This window comes from Homalodisca vitripennis, chromosome X (assembly GCF_021130785.1).
Source record: "Homalodisca vitripennis isolate AUS2020 chromosome X, UT_GWSS_2.1, whole genome shotgun sequence".
Lineage (NCBI taxonomy): Eukaryota > Metazoa > Arthropoda > Insecta > Hemiptera > Cicadellidae > Homalodisca > Homalodisca vitripennis.
Genome location: NC_060215.1, coordinates 117,504,692 through 117,517,236, shown reverse-complemented (window position 1 = coordinate 117,517,236; position 12,545 = coordinate 117,504,692). Strand labels below are relative to the sequence as shown.

Sequence of the window (12,545 nt, the reverse complement as noted above, 5' to 3'; positions counted from 1 at the left end):
AAGTGGGAGTGGACCCTCTATTTTCTAAGACTAAATCATTACAGAACATAAACTGTAGGAGTTCCTCACCTCTTGGGCTTATGTTTGTGCTTCCCCATTAGATATGATGAGCATTGCAGTTACAGCCGAGAATGAGGGCTGAACCTCTATCTCTGCAGCTCTGTAATAGCCTTTCTACTTCTATTGGTGGGCAGCTTGTTGATGGGTTGGGGAAGGAGGCTGAGGATATGGTAACCTCTTTTACCCCTTGCTGTGATGCCACTTTCACAGTAACCGCCACCAAGTCTCTTGTTATCAGATCTGTAACAGGAAAGGCTGTTATATGTTTTGAAATTAGGATACATGTTCTGGGATTTTCATTTGATCGATCATATACGAGATTACCAACCTGAGTTGTCAATCCTCTGATGCAACCTCTGTTGATCCATGGTTCCTGGATTAGGGCGATTCCCAGGCCTGTTGAGATAAACCTCCTACCCAAAATGTTGGTTGCGCCCTTAGCATAGTGAAGGTTTATTTGTATGAGGCACATACTTATGCCCTTTTTTCACCTCGCCTTGGTGATCCATCCCCGTCCTTCCTTTTAGGTGTGTTTGGGGATGCTGTCCCCTTTTTTCCCCTGGCCAAGACGGATGGTACTTTCAGAGAGGGTCCCTTCTTCAGGAAGAGGGAGCAAGTTGGTTTTTCTTTTTGGACCTCTGCACTGGCTTCTGGAGTAGACCTCTTAGGTAAGGTATGTACAGATTGCTCTGATACCTTTACGGTCTTCTCCACTTCCATCTCTTCATCGGTGCTTTTATCCACGGTGACTGTCTCAGATTTCTCTGAAGTCTCCTCCACCTTTTTAGGTTCCTCAGTGTTCCCTTGATGTTTTATCTTCAGTCTTACCTGAATTTTTCCAAACTTGTATCTGATCCATGGACCCTCTATTTCAAGTTTGTGACAGATAGCTCTTTATTTTGAGCTTGTAAGAACTTCATGATCTTATCGGTGGTTTCATTTGTGGTATTAGGAAAATAAATAGTTACGATTCTTGCACGTGGAATTTCTACCTCTGGTACAATCCTCAGACTGGCCCCTTCCCAAGGCTTAGGGAATCTTGCTTTCCTTTCAGCCATTCAGCAGGGTTGTTGTCTTCACAAGTGAAGATCAGAACTCCTGTTGATCCCGTAGAAGCTTGGAGAGTTGGGACCCTCCTGTTCCTCCACAATCGCTTCCAGGATGAAGTTCTGGATCTCTTCCATCTGTTCTGTTGAGAGTAGGGTTTCAGGAAAGTTGGAGTGTAGAATTCCCACCCTTATACCGTTACTGCTTGTTTATATGAAGGTTTCTGGGGTAGTGCAGATTGCTCCTTATATTCCCCCTGTCTCACTTCGTTTTTTTTCTTTCTCCGATGAGCATCCGGTGTGGAGCCATCAGAGTGAGGTCTTTTGGATTTTCCCTATTTTTGTTTGTTTTGGGAGTTACATTAAAATTTAAAATGTTTATTTCTGCATCTAGACGTATAAAGCAAATTATTTACATACAAGTTTTGTGTCTGTAACAATGAAAAAAGTTACCTGTTTTGGCGCTTTGTTACTAAACTGAAATTTTGAAAGTTAAATTATTATTGTTAAACCTGCCATTAGAGGCTTAGAGCTAATATAAAAAAAGCTAATGGAAAACGGTCTAATATATTAAAACAATATTTAATTTATTACGGCTCCTTCAGGGGTGCGAGTGGACCCTGCATGACGTCACAACATTGCCCTCGACGGTCTGATGGTTCACACATTCTAATGAGCATCCGCCAGTCTGGGCAAATTAACAAAATCTGTTTAACTAAGTTACTTCTTTGTTTAAAGTTTGTTTTTGACGATGGAAGGATTGTGAAGGAAACAGAATTTTTCCGGAAATTTGCCATCGTTCAGTGAAACAAAAAATCAGTAACACTACGTTTCGAGATCTGCAATCTGATCTGTTATTTAGGTAAATAACTAACCTAAGACATAATTACAAACTAGGTTAAAAGAAACAAATCATACCAGAGCGTTGTGACACACGTAAGTCAGGAATCACAACCACCATGTTGTGTGTCAATTTCACTAACACTAAAACATGCGCGTAATAAAAAACTAAACTACAGAATACAGTTCACAATAGGTTTGCATTCGTCGACCAACCACCTACGACTGACCAGATGCCAAAATGTAGTAACTAAGGTAGTAACTAAGTTCCAGTGATGTTCAAAACTATAGTTTAAAATTGTGTTTATAAATTGCCTTTAAAACAAAAATAATTACTATAAGCTCAATAATGTGACCAATGCCGAGTTTTTTAAACCGAAACCAGTTGAGAATAAAAGTTAAAATGGTTATCAAACTACTGGCTCGACAACTTTATCCATACAATTCAAAAATACTAAAACTACAGACTCCAAGTTAGTACTCTTGTACATATCTTGTATAAACTTTGGTCTTAATAGGATTACAATTTTTCGTGGTTATGAATGTTCAAAATTGTAATTTGTTTGAAAAGCACCAAAAGAGTTACCATTTTCCATTCTTACCAACATAAAATCTTAAATTTAATGTTTGTAAACAATTTGATTTATGTCTAGACTCTAAAATAAACTAAGCTACATTTTAATTCCACTCCCGTAATTTGTACTCAACTTGTTAGTATGTGGTTAACGTTCAAACTAGGTTATCAATCCTTTTTGATGCAAGAGTAGTATCCAATGAACGGCTATGCTTGTTATAAGAATAAGAATAAGAATAAGAAGAATAAGAATCATTTATTCCATTGATCTGTTTACAGAAAATAGGACAAGTCATTTTAAAATTACATACATTATTAGAGCTAAAAATTGCATTAACACAAAAGTGTTGTAAAAAGTTCACATGAAATTTAAGTAAAGTAGCAATAAATAAAAATAATTATAGTTAGTTATAAACTAAAACCTAACATTAATATGGCAATTCATGAATTCCTCAATGCTGTAAAAAGGATTTTTCACTAGCCAATCATATAACTTTTTTTTAAATATTTTAAAGGAAACAAGTCTCGCATCATCAGGCAGCTTATTAAAAAAATTTATAAAATTTAATTTAAACGAGCTTTTAGTTTTAGCTAGTCTGTGAGGCAATATATCAATCTTATTCCTTCCCCTAGTGTTGTATTGATGGATCTCCTGTCTTGTATGAAAAAGATTCAAATTAGATTTTTGTATACAATAAAACTTGAAAAATATAAAGATTTACTATTGTGGGAATTTGAAATTGTACAAAAAGAGGTTTGCAGTGTTCAAGTGGGTTGGCTCCTCCAATATTACGAACAGCCTTTTTCTGTAGCACAAGAAATGTCAATGACATGTGAAGAATGACCCCATACAAGTAGACCATACAATATGTGCGACTGAAAAAGCCCAAAATATGCCAATCTTAAATACTCTGGACTAACAAAACTTTTGAGTTTTCCAAAGTAAGTAATTTACTCTTGAGATTTTGTTACAGACAGTATCTATATGAGTTGACCAGTTTAATTTTGAGTCTACATTAATTCCTAGGAGCTTGACCGATACCAAATTTTATTTCCTGTTTGAGGCTTAAAGTAATACACTGTGTTTTATCCAAATTGCATGCTAGCTTATTTGCTGCAAACCATTCATAAGCCCTCTTCTCAGATTGTTGGGTAATTTTGTGCCAAACAGTCTAAAATTATGATGACTAGAAAGTAAGGTGGTATCATCAGCGTAAATCACTGAATGAGTATTGAGGTTTTTAGGAAGATCATTAATATAAAACAATAAAGAAAAAAGGCCCAAGAAAATAGAACCCTGTGGAAAACCAGTTTCCACGGTTTTCATTTGAGAGCATTTATTCCTGACACATACATATTGCAATCTATTGGAAAGATATGACTTAATAAGTCTTAAAGCACAATTACTAACACCGTAAAATGCAAGCTTATCAAGAAGAACATCAACAAGGACACTGTCAAATGCTTTACTGAGGTCACATAAAAACTAATGAAGAGGAATCCTTTTTTTCAAAAGCCTCTAGGGTATGATCAATTATGTTTAATACAGCCGAAGTTGTAGATCTTCCCTGGCGGAAGCCATATTGACTATTTGAAATTAAATTATGAAACTCAAAATAGCCATTCAGCTTGTTGTACATAATTGATTCAAAAAATTTTAGAAAATATAGGGACAATTGAGATTGGACGATAGTTATGTACACAATTTTTGTCACCTTTCTTAAACACTGGAGTAACTTTTGACACTAACCTTAGTAAAGGTGAAAAAAACCCTCATTCATGCAGTTATTTAAAATTATCGCTAGGGGTTCACTTATAAATTCAATAGTACTTTTAATAATGAAATTCGACAACCAATAATAGTCCATAGCTTTTGAATTTGAGAATTTTGACACAGCCTTTATAACATCCTCGGCTGTAACTTGTTAGCCAAACAAATGAATTTTGATCAATCATTCGTTCTCCCTCAGAAAGTAATCAGGACTATGGTGGCTGGGGGAATTCCTTCACTAAGCTCTTTTAATTGAGTTTATGAAATACTGGTTGAATTCCTCAGGATCCAAATTTACATCTTGACTGTGTGTAGGTGAGTGTTCATTACTAATCACCTTCCAAGCAGCCCTGCATTGGTTAGGAGCTTTACTAATATACTGCTCAACTGCAACTTTTTTTGCTAGTGTTAATTCATTCCTATACCTTTTTTTTATGTTGATATATATACATTATAAGGTATTATGTTGGTATGACAACAGTGCTGATGCGCCATGGCTGACATGTAAGAACAAAAACAAACGTTGTATACTTCTAAACGTTTTTCTTAGCATCTGTAACTAATGCTGGAAATTTAAGGTTATGTGGCAGTCAAATTTTATTTTGAAATTTCAGACATTCGTATAAGGTTAAGCATAACCAATCTAAATAATTTTTTAATGATCTCTAAGGTGTTAACAAAAAACAATCTATTCTAATGAGGTTTAAACATTGGTGTTTACAAAACAAAGAAGACTACAATTTAATGATGTTGGTAGGCCTTATTAGTTTTTTTAAAGATAAATTGATGTGAAAAGTAACTTTTTTATGACTAATAGCCATGCTATTTAATTTAATTTTGTATTTTAAATTAAGGGAAGACTGGTGTTTTGTGTACTTTTACAAATAAATTAAAAATTTTATTTTTAACTATGCTGCTTTTAATAAAACCTCTTAAAAATCTTTTGATTATTGAGGTTCTAAATATTTTTACAACTATATACATATATATATAAATATAAATGTAAATATTGGTTCTGGAGGCTAAAGTATTATAGAACTACAGACTGCTTTTTGTTAAGTATTATTGTAATCTCCCGCTGGATAACATTGCTATTAATAAGTCGTACAAGACAAAATATTTTTGCTAAAATGTCTGAAGAGCTTGTAGCATTTTTGGATTTCAAGCTGAAATCTCTTGTACATTCAAATTCAAAATGATTTGTTATCATCAACATTATATTTTTTAAACTGTACTACCAAAGTGGTCTTTTAAACTATGTGATGGATGCAACTTTCTCCGATTTTTACAATGTTTGCTTAGTGGTACTTTAAGTTCAAAACTTTTCCATTATTGGTTATATGATTTTAACATTTCAACTATAAACATTCATTAACATTCATTTTCCTGAAATATTGGAAATTATATTTTTAATTATACTTTTTTTAATATATTTTCATCCCTTGACTTTTTTGACATGCTTTCTTTTAACACTTTAAGTGCAGAGTTTTCAGAGTTTACAGTGATGTTATTGGCTACTGCCGGGCTTATTTGCCACACATAGAGCTGCTCCACAATCAGCACTAATACATGTTTCTCACACACCATGGTAACTTCAGCAATATCATCATTTACCAAACTGTCATCAAAGTCTCCTGATTCATCACGTCAGGTCATGGTTGATAAATTGAGTTTGCATCTAGATCACCACAATTTAGAAAAGTTACATTGCTGAATTCCTAACTCACAACAATGTGTCTGGAAAAATCTAAAATTAATAATATCCTTATCATTATTACAACTAATTCCTACAATACTGACAATGAAAATATTTTCACAATGAAAATCGAAAATAAAACAAACTTGTTTTAGTAATCTTAAAACGGAATTGAAAAAAAACTAGAAAACATTAAAGTTCTGCTTCTAACATTCAGGTAAAACTTCATCATGTGCTTTCTTAGTTGACTGTCAGAGTGTACAGTAGAACCCCTCATATCCGGCCACCACGGGACTGAGCCCCTGGCCGGATAACGATTCGGCCGGATAAACCAACCTACAGTACACAGCACTTGACGAAACAAAACAATTGTACTGTACTGTACTAACCGCACTGGAAATAATCAACGAACTGTTTACAGGTTAAAACCTATTAGCTCAACTGAGGACAACACAGGAAAATGTAAACAAATAGATACACCAAAATAACGCAAGAGTCGTGGGAGACTAGTGCGTGCAACTGCGCGTCTGCAAGCCGTGGTAAATAAATTTCGATATTGGCTTCCGGGAAGTGGCCGGATAAACCGAGGTGCGGTAAAACCGAGGCCGGATATGAGGGGTTCTACTACTGTAGTAGCAATTAAATAAACTACTGTGGATTTCTAATAGTTAGCAAAGCAGCTGTTTGGAACTTGATAACACGGGTTTGGCTGTCAGGGAGTTGATATGTGCTGTAATATATGGTTAATACAAATATATCAACACTGTAAAACATATAGTACACGTGTATGTTATATTTTATTGACAATTTATTACCATGCTATTGAAAAAGGGTTGTTTTATCATTAATAAAAATGACGTCACCAATACAATGTAAATCTCTTTTTTGGCAAATAAAATACTTGAGTTGCACTTAAGATTACTGTATTTTTATAATATTTAACTTGAGTATGCATGGCCATTTGAAACATACAGTTTGAGTAATGCCATTACTGGTAATTTTATTCAATATCTATGGTGTATTGGGCATAAAAATGTAGTGTTTATGCAAATGTGGAGTTCAGCTCCATTTCACCTTCCGCGTAGTGCAATGTCTGAAATCTCACTATGTGACAGACGTTATTCCTGGAATCTGAGTCCATGTCCATCTAAAGAGATATAATATACTCGTACTTTAGTGACGAAGAAACTCAAAACAACCTCTTGCACCATTTTAACATCAGAGATATGTAGGCTACAAAATCATGTGTAATCTAGACCCTCGTCTAGATTACACATGTTGAGTTATTCTTATTGTCTCATCAGTTGTACAGTTTGTCTCTTGACTTATTTTGGATCTCTTTAGATGGACGTGGATTCCAGATTCCAGGATTCAGGTCTGTGAAAGTGTCAGGTATCAGGGTTTTTATCAGGAATTTGACAAATTTAACCTTTAGCAGATCCACAAACCGACCGCAAATGGTTAATTCATAACTGTTTTGTGATAGGTTCCCTCCAACATATTTTGATAATTTTTGACCCAATTAAGTTGCTTAGTGACAATTTGTGTTTGATTTTAGCTATTCTTAACCGTGCAGTTAAGATTGAAAAACATGTTTGATCATTCAATAAAATACGAAAGCTAATACAAACTTATTTGCTTCTAGTGACTTCTCTCATAAAGCACTTCAAGAGTTTGATGGGTTTCAACAGAAGAAGGTGGTAGATCTCCGAGACACTTTGGCTACCTATATGTCCTTGCAAATAAAAATGGCTAGAAAGGTAAGGAGTTCAGGATATATGAATAGCTATGAAATTATTTCCTGATTTGCCCCCATCTTGTTTCTGCTATGTCGATCACCATTTACTATTATCCTCTATTCAGTTGTGTTGATTATTCAGTAGTTCTATTGTGACCTTTATTCTTCTGTTCAGTTTTATTAGGGTTTTTATTAAGTACAAGTTTTAGAGATGGTGTTTATGAAATTGACACATTACATGTTTGTTATGATTCCTGACTGTCAAAATGTTCTGGTACGATTTCCTTATTTTAATCTAAATTGTAGCTAAATGTTAGATTAGTTATCCACCTGAGGAGAGATCAGATTGCAAAATGTCTAAACATAATGGTACTGATTTGTTATATCACTGAACAACGGCAAATGTCTGAAAAGTTCTGTTTCCTTCACAATTCTTCCATCACCAAAACAAACTTTAAACAATGAATAGTTTTTAATGATAGATTTATGTGAACAGTACTACATAAAACTACTCCACTGTTTTGGTTTAACATCTGTTGACTGAGGATGGCTCTCCACAGCAATGCCAAAGTATTTCAAGAAGTTAACTGTATATACAATATTTTGACACAGTGCGGTGTAAGTAAAGTTTGAAAACTTCGATGTTAGTTATATTATCTTATACCAATTTGTTTTTATTTTTGTTTAATTTCTTATTCTCATGTGTTGTCATATAACACCTTATAACAGTAATTATCTTGTGGTAGATGATACGTCAATTTGTCAAAAACGCCTATACTAAATTAAAATATAAATATAACTTTTACAGATAAAACATATGGTATTAAAGTTTAAACATAAAACACTGAATACTAAACATTAAATGTAAATCATTGACAGCAAACAGTAAAATTTTAACATAACATAATGAATAACATATTGTTATTTGGTTAATAATACATTTACATCGTACATTTACATTTACTTTTTCCAGAAAATAGACCTTTACGTTAAAAAAAAAACTTTTAAACAATTCTCTGATTTGACTTTATTAAAAAAAATTATTATAGAGCATACTCCTGCATATTCAGGTAATTTTCAAAGACTTGTTTTTGTGTAATGGATACATAAGAATTTTCTGGGTTTGGTGGAATAATTATGTATATTGGAAAATTAACTGTAATTTGCTATGGTTTTCTTGATCATAATAAGTGTCTGACATAAATTGATGGAAGAATAAGCCGTTTTAAGTATCTAAAACTGGACTTGCAGGATGCATCATACATTATGTTTTATTTGATCTTTTTTTAATTATGAAAAGCTTATTTACTTCAACTGAATCACCCTAGAATTCAAAGCCATATGTAAGGTAGGAATAATACATATGTATATATATACTGTTAGCAGTGTTGTATTATGTACTTATAAAGACAGGAAAGATACCAGATAATATGCCTTACTAAGTTTGATAACAAATGAACATGTTGTTTCCAAGTGAGACTCCCGTCAATGTAAACTCCTAATAAAGTTGTAGTAAGGAGATGTCAGATCTAGAGCTATTGCTATAATTATGGTGAAAATGACTGTCTGAGTTTTTCCAGTGTCGAGTGAAAAGACTGTTTTCTGTGAACCAATTATTCATTTATAAGAGATCCTGAGAAATAAGCCTGTTAAGTATGATTTTGTCATGATTAGAAATGAGAGCAGTTGTATCATTGGCATCACAGTTATATTAGAGTTGTTTTTATATTTGCCAGTAAATCACAAACAACAGTGGTCCCAAGATAGAGCCTTGGGGTACCCCTAAACTCATTGTTTCATATTTTTTATGTGAAATCCTGTTCTCAAGAGTTACATTTTGTCTGCAGTTAGTAAGATATCATTCTAACCATCCCAATGCACCATCACGAATACCGTAAAAATGCAATTTTGTCAGCAATATTTTATGTTGGACACACTCGAAAGCCTTTGAAAGATCGTGGAACAGCAGCAGTGAATATGTGATCCACTAAAAGCAATCACCATTTTAGAGACCATCTCATGAATAGCATTAACCTTTCCAGCGTTATTGACGCGGATCCGCGGAGGGCTACTACAAGCTCAAAACGTTATTGCCGTGGATCCGCGTTTTTGCATTCTTTATTTTCTTAATGCTATGTTAGTTGAATATTTTGCTGCTAGATGGTTCTAGTAGTTATGCGACATACAGACGGGTTGCCCTGCCTCAAATTCTATTACAATGGGAGTGGCAGTGGCTTCTAATTGGGCAAACACTGTCTAACGGGCGTGGCCTTGCGCCTTTCACAAAGTCATTGACGGGAGCTCCCGTCAAGGCATCTAGTCAGTTAGTTAGTGAGAAGCGTCCGGTACACGCACATGTATTTCGGTTATCGCTAATTTTCTGTTGTGTCCTGTTCTTTTTAAAGTAAATTAATTATATTATATACAGCAGTGTCCAGTGTTTATTTATCGGTAGTGTTTTTTTACCTTTACTCGCGTGAATGGCGAATCCAGACGATTCGGAATTTGAAGATTTGGTAATTCTGAGCAATTACTTGGTCAACCCCAAACTTTTTCATATTTTACTACGGTCATAAGGATGTTATCAGAAAGCAAGAAACATAATTCAAGCCCCGCAAGGCCGTCCTACAGGTTGCCGAGCGATAAGAAGGTTTAAAATCCACGCGATAACAGTGGCTTGCGGGAGAGGCGCGGAATGCCAGTTGTGGCAGCCCGCCACCAAATAAACACTCTTTGTGTACTTTTGTATTTTTCTAATTTTATTAGTTTGTAATATAGTATTATGTTTATCTGTAAAACTGTGTTTCATTCCCCTATTTACTGAATAAATGATAAAAAAATTAGTGACAACTACACTGCTATTCTACGATATTCTCAAAAGTTAAAAATTAGCCTAGGAAATCCAAAAAGGGCTAAACAAATTTTATTTACCATTAAATAACTCTATTTTGACATACAGAAAGGAAAATAAATTTAACTTTACACATTGGAAATTAAAAAAAATTCTAACTTAATCAAGGATCAGGTCCAATTTTTTATGACGCTTAAAGGGTTAAAGGTGCCTCTCCTTTTGTAAAGCCAAATTGTGGAGCATGTAAACATTCATTCTCTTCAAGATAACTGGAAAGTTTATTGAGAATTACAGCTTCTAACACTTTAGATACTGCAGGAAGAATAGCAAATAGATTATAGTTATCCAGTTGAGTTGGATTATCTTTTTTTTTAATTGTTTTTACATTATGTATATAAGAGCATCAGGAAAAATACCAGTAGTGAGGGAGGAACTAATTAAATGAACCAAATGTATCTTAAGAAGCTGGCACATTCTCTGAGAATAAATACATAAATACAGGTATCTCATCCCAGCCCGAAGATTTTGTATGTTTAAGCTGCTTTAGTTTCTTAAAAACATTCAGGTCAGTCACAGAACCTGAAGTTATCAATAAGTTACCAGTCCATTCTGCTTTTGAAGAAAAAAAAAAAAGATCGTACTATATCATGAAACAGCAAAGGTTTACTAGATACATTCAGGAATTGATTATTTATTTGTACTTCATAATCAATTCAGTAATAGAATTTGTATTTTTTTAAAGACCCTGTTTCTTGTTCTACAATATTCCAAGCAGTTTCACATTTTGTTCCAGGGTTTGCAGACTTGGACCCATATCAGAGAGTGTATTGAGAACATTCCATAAACCAACAATAGTAATACAAAGATATCATATTATACCAGTCTGTTTTTGTTCTAGTGATACTTAATAAATTATTGTCTGTGTTAGTTTTAGGTGTTAATTTTGTTATCTTTCCAGAAATAAAATGTCTATTCGACTGAATTTATGTATATGCCAGTGTCACGAAGTATTGTTTTTGTGTATTATCTTATTCCAAGAAGATTATATACCTTCAGTTTGTTGTAGTTGTAATTAATTAAATATGAAGTATCGAAGTGCAAAATATAAATTAAAATCTTAAACATAATAAATGTGAAATGTTTGTTATTTAGTTTTGAACTGTTTAGTCATAGAAACTTACAGTATTAACTTTGTTTATTGCAAATGTTTTACTGTATTTTTCATGTTATCCATTTTATATTTTTAATAAATGTGGTTTCTTGTTTATTTATGTAGAATATTTTTGTAAGTAAGTGTACAGATAGATATGGAAACGCTGGACCAATTTCAAGGTTGTTGTAACTTAAGTAATTGAGCAAGATTTCAAAAAGTATATTTTGAATTTGTAATACATGTTTAGTGAGTAAGAAATCATGTGAAGGAATTGATATACAAAATAGTACATTATTTTCTAGTCAAACGTAAAAGTTACTATGAATGTTTTTGAAACAAACATAAGAATTAGCTAATATTGCAAACGGTGGCGTTTATAATATGTTTTTATCTAGTTATAATTTCATAAAACCGCTATCTTTACATAAATTAATTTCATACAATTAATAATAACAGTTTTAGCCTATAGGTGACTTGAGGGCTGTTTTTGGGACACATGTTTTGGACCAGTAAGAGAATGTATCAGCTGCTTGTAATGTAATTTATAGTAGACAAAACGGTCCACATTAAGATATTTAAATAAAAACATAACCCTTCCAATTTCAAAGAAAGATTTGGAATATTAGAAAAAATGTCATGATTTCATCGAGTGTATGAGTGAAAGATACACATTCAAGGTATGTTATAATTTATAAATGTGTAAGTATAAGCATACGAATAAAACATGTTGAAACATTTTAGTTTAGTTTCTTAATTAAAAAACTTTGATAGTACAGATCTTATACAAATTTGTCATGTGTAAATGTTTTATTAAAT

The 12,545-nt window shown here is 33.2% G+C and overlaps 1 protein-coding gene across 2 annotated transcripts in view; it reads left to right on the top strand.

Annotated features, from left to right (window-relative positions):
- LOC124369825 (sorting nexin-4-like) overlaps nt 1-12,247 on the top strand; it is a 72,561-nt gene extending 60,314 nt beyond the window's left edge. For both annotated transcript variants that reach the window (XM_046827949.1, XM_046827951.1), the window contains exons 10-11: nt 7,633-7,747; nt 11,370-12,247. In XM_046827949.1, the coding sequence (XP_046683905.1) occupies nt 7,633-7,747; nt 11,370-11,420 (166 nt within the window). In that variant the 3' untranslated portion in view covers nt 11,421-12,247. The remainder of the gene's footprint in view (nt 1-7,632; nt 7,748-11,369) is intronic.
- The last annotated feature ends 298 nt before the right edge of the window (nt 12,248-12,545 follow it).